We start from the raw sequence: 3,216 nt of genomic DNA on the forward strand, positions 1-3,216 counted from the left end.
AAAAAAAAGGAGGGGAGTTAAAAAGACGAGCATCCTGTTGAATTCCAGTACTCCTAATGCTCGTATAAAGACTAAAGGTTGGCAGGCAACATACAGAGCCACATTTAGTTCTGAAAAATGACGTTTTAAATTCACATTTGCCCCTTCACCGTCAACATGTCCTGTGTGAGAGCTGTCGCAGAGCAGGGTCCGACTGTCCGCAGGGCTGTCCGCGTGCCGCACCCCTCAGACCTTCTAGAACCAACTAGAGAGGGCGCGAGCGGGCATGGGGGCTGCCGTCCACTGAAGAGAGGAGCTGACACTGTGAGGGCACTGCAGGAAGTTCACAGGAAAATGGAAGTAAAAGATAATACCAATCCTCCCATGAACTTTCTGAAAAGCCCTCATAACTGCAAATGAATTATGGGAAAGCGGGGGGACTGGCCTCATGAAAATGAAGTCATTTACCTGGAGCAGAAGAATGAACTGCGGAAACCTCTGGATGGGTTTCATCATCAGACTGTAGAGCGTGATTCGATCCGGACTGGACTCCTGGCACTGCTGTGAGGGGAGGGCAGAGGCTCACTGCGCAGCAAGGTCCTGGAGCCCTCCCCAGCCTCCCCTCAGCACAACACAGGAAAGTCAGGACGGGATTGACTGGCTATTCAAGAACCTACACCTTGTCTTTAGCTCTGTGAAGAAATTCCATCAAAATTCATTTCAAAATACTTTCTACTCCTGTTCTGGGGAAGAAGTCGCTCTAGCTGTCACTGTCTGTCTTGTGGAAGGGCCAAATCTCACTACTTTAGGCTTAGCTCTGGGTATGAAGAATTCCCTGGGGCAGGAAGAGTGGGCGATTTCAGGGGCTGTCCCTGGTGTCTTTGTTCTGGCTCCAGTTTGCCCCCAGGAGAGGTTGGCAGCCTCTTCTGGTGCCACAGGCAGAAGAAAGTCCTGGAGCCTCTCCCTGCAGCAAGGTGGCTACCTCTCTGAGCACCATAAGAGATGCTCAGCTGGGCTGGGCCATTTACACACTGGGGCTTGTGGGTGGTCCTGACCAGGGGCTGCACCTCAGGTGTGCCCAGTTCCCTCTAGCTCAGGGAGCTGCGCAGTGCAGACAAAGGAGCACAGGCTCAGCCAGGCCCTGGCTTCTCAGCTTGCCGGGCACCCGCTCTCTGAGACTCAGTTCCCTGGGCTATGTAATGGGGATCAGGCCCGTCCATATTCCAAGATTTCCTAGCAGCTGGCAAGCTAAGCAGTGTGTGCTGGGGTCGCTGCCATGGTTGACATCCTCAGCAAGACCATGACAAAATCCTCAGAGGAAATGAGTTTTTAACTCAATTTGTGTTTTCTTTCCTCCTGAGAAAGAAATGCTGTAATAGCAAAAGGACACCAAGTACCACACACTCCAAAGTTGAGAACTGTGAATTAATCACTCAGCAAACCTTGATCAACCACCTGCTACGCTCCAGCAACAGCAGGAACGACTGTATTAAATGAGAAAGGAGGAGGGAAAATATTCTGGCTTAAATAAAACACGGCTGTTGGCAAGAATACTTGCCCTGTGTTCGCTCACCCCAGGTAGCAGAAGTTTCCGAGAATACAGTCCAAGTAACAAGAGCACATTTTGTTCCAAGGCTTTACGATGCAAATGAGGGCCTCTTACAAATGAGGCTGGCTCCAGTGGACGGCCATGGGGGGATTTTAATCTGGTTCAATGTGCAGCAACCACTCTTATGGATTTACGTCACAGCCTCTGACATGCATCTCATGACTGGGGAAGCCCTGGCCGCCCACTGATTAAATAACACACATCAATATCCATGAGGGGAAATGTACTCCATCACTGCAAAGTCAGACGCCAACAAGGAAGGCCCTCAGCTCTCTCCACCTGACATCAGGCAGAGCAAACCAACATCCCACATGTGGGGCTCACCCTTAGGGCTCTGCCTTTCCAGGACCTTGCTTACTGCTGTGACACCAAAGAGGGCATTTTCCATTCCAGAACACAGATGCTATTTTCTCGTTATTCCTAACATGCTGAAGGGTAGGAAGAAAAAGTTACTATGGGCCTGATCTTAACTTTCTTTCTGTCTATTCGTCTATCTATACATTTTTAAGGATGTTCAAATAAAAGTTACATTAAGAACTAAAATTCATCCTCATTTCTAGCATTAATCCAATACCTAGGGCACTGTTGGTACTGAAATCTTTATAATAAATAACATCATGCATTTAGAGGCAAGGTTTAGTAGAATTTCATTATGAAGTATTTTGACATAGAGCTTGTCATCAGAGGATATTTAAACCCAAATTAAAAAAAAAAAAAAGTGCTTACCTTTAAAAATTCAAGAAAAGCAGGCTTTGTAGCACATGTTTTCTTGAGGACTGCTACAGCTGTGCTAAAATTATTTACATATTCACTGTAAGCATCTAGTACCATGGACTTAGAAAACTGAAACACAAGAGGAAATTAAGAGAAATAACATAGAGAGTCCAAATACTCCCTTTTCCAATTTAAAATAGAAGATTTGAAACCAGCCCTAAAATAACCTTCCAGTCACTGCGATATTTTCATAGGCTAAACTTCATGGTAACTGTGATTTGCTTTTCTTTAAGCAAGCTTGTTAGAATTGTTTAAATGGCTAGGTGGTCTTACTTTGCAGACCCCAATGTGCTGTCAGGCATCCTTGTTGGAAACCGAGGTAATTTGGGCTTCAATTAAGAACTGCTCCTGACTACAGACAAATAAGGATGATGACAGACAGACATCCTCCTCTGAACTCCTGCCAAGCTTCACTTGGATTTGACTTCCAGGTAAGAATGTCATGCAACTCGCTGTTGGGCTGACCTAACATCCTGAGAAACAGGCACCAACCATTCCCTGGAAATGCAGGGGGTGGGGGTGGGGGGCAGAATTAATCCCATTTCTCTAGGCTGAGGCGCAATGCCGTGTATGTTCATTTTCTTATTTTCCTAAAACCATAAAGGTTTCAAGAGGCAGAAACATTTGCCCTTGGTATCAACTTCCAGAGGCAAAAATCCATTCAGTTATTCCTCTAAGATACCACAGGTACTCTAGGAGACGGCAGCATCCCTAAGTAGAGATTTGGTGTGACTGTCACGGATGGAAGAAAGGCTTCCCAAATGTCCATCATCGGATGAGTGGATACGGAAACTGTGGTATATCTACACAATGGAACACTACTCAGCTATAAAAACGAATGAAATACTGCCATT

General features: G+C 46.1%; 1 protein-coding gene across 1 annotated transcript in view; it reads right to left on the bottom strand.

Moving 5' to 3' along the window:
- The window catches only part of ARHGEF10 (Rho guanine nucleotide exchange factor (GEF) 10), an 89,232-nt gene that overhangs the window by 83,174 nt on the left and 2,842 nt on the right, over nt 1-3,216 (bottom strand). Inside the window, exons 2-3 of the mRNA XM_008586350.1 lie at nt 2,315-2,431; nt 448-540 (exon numbers count right to left, since the gene is read on the bottom strand). Of these exons, the coding sequence (XP_008584572.1) occupies nt 448-540; nt 2,315-2,431 (210 nt within the window). The remainder of the gene's footprint in view (nt 1-447; nt 541-2,314; nt 2,432-3,216) is intronic.

This window comes from Galeopterus variegatus, unplaced genomic scaffold, assembly GCF_000696425.1.
Source record: "Galeopterus variegatus unplaced genomic scaffold, G_variegatus-3.0.2 Scaffold3950, whole genome shotgun sequence".
In the NCBI taxonomy this organism is placed as follows: Eukaryota; Metazoa; Chordata; class Mammalia; order Dermoptera; family Cynocephalidae; genus Galeopterus; species Galeopterus variegatus.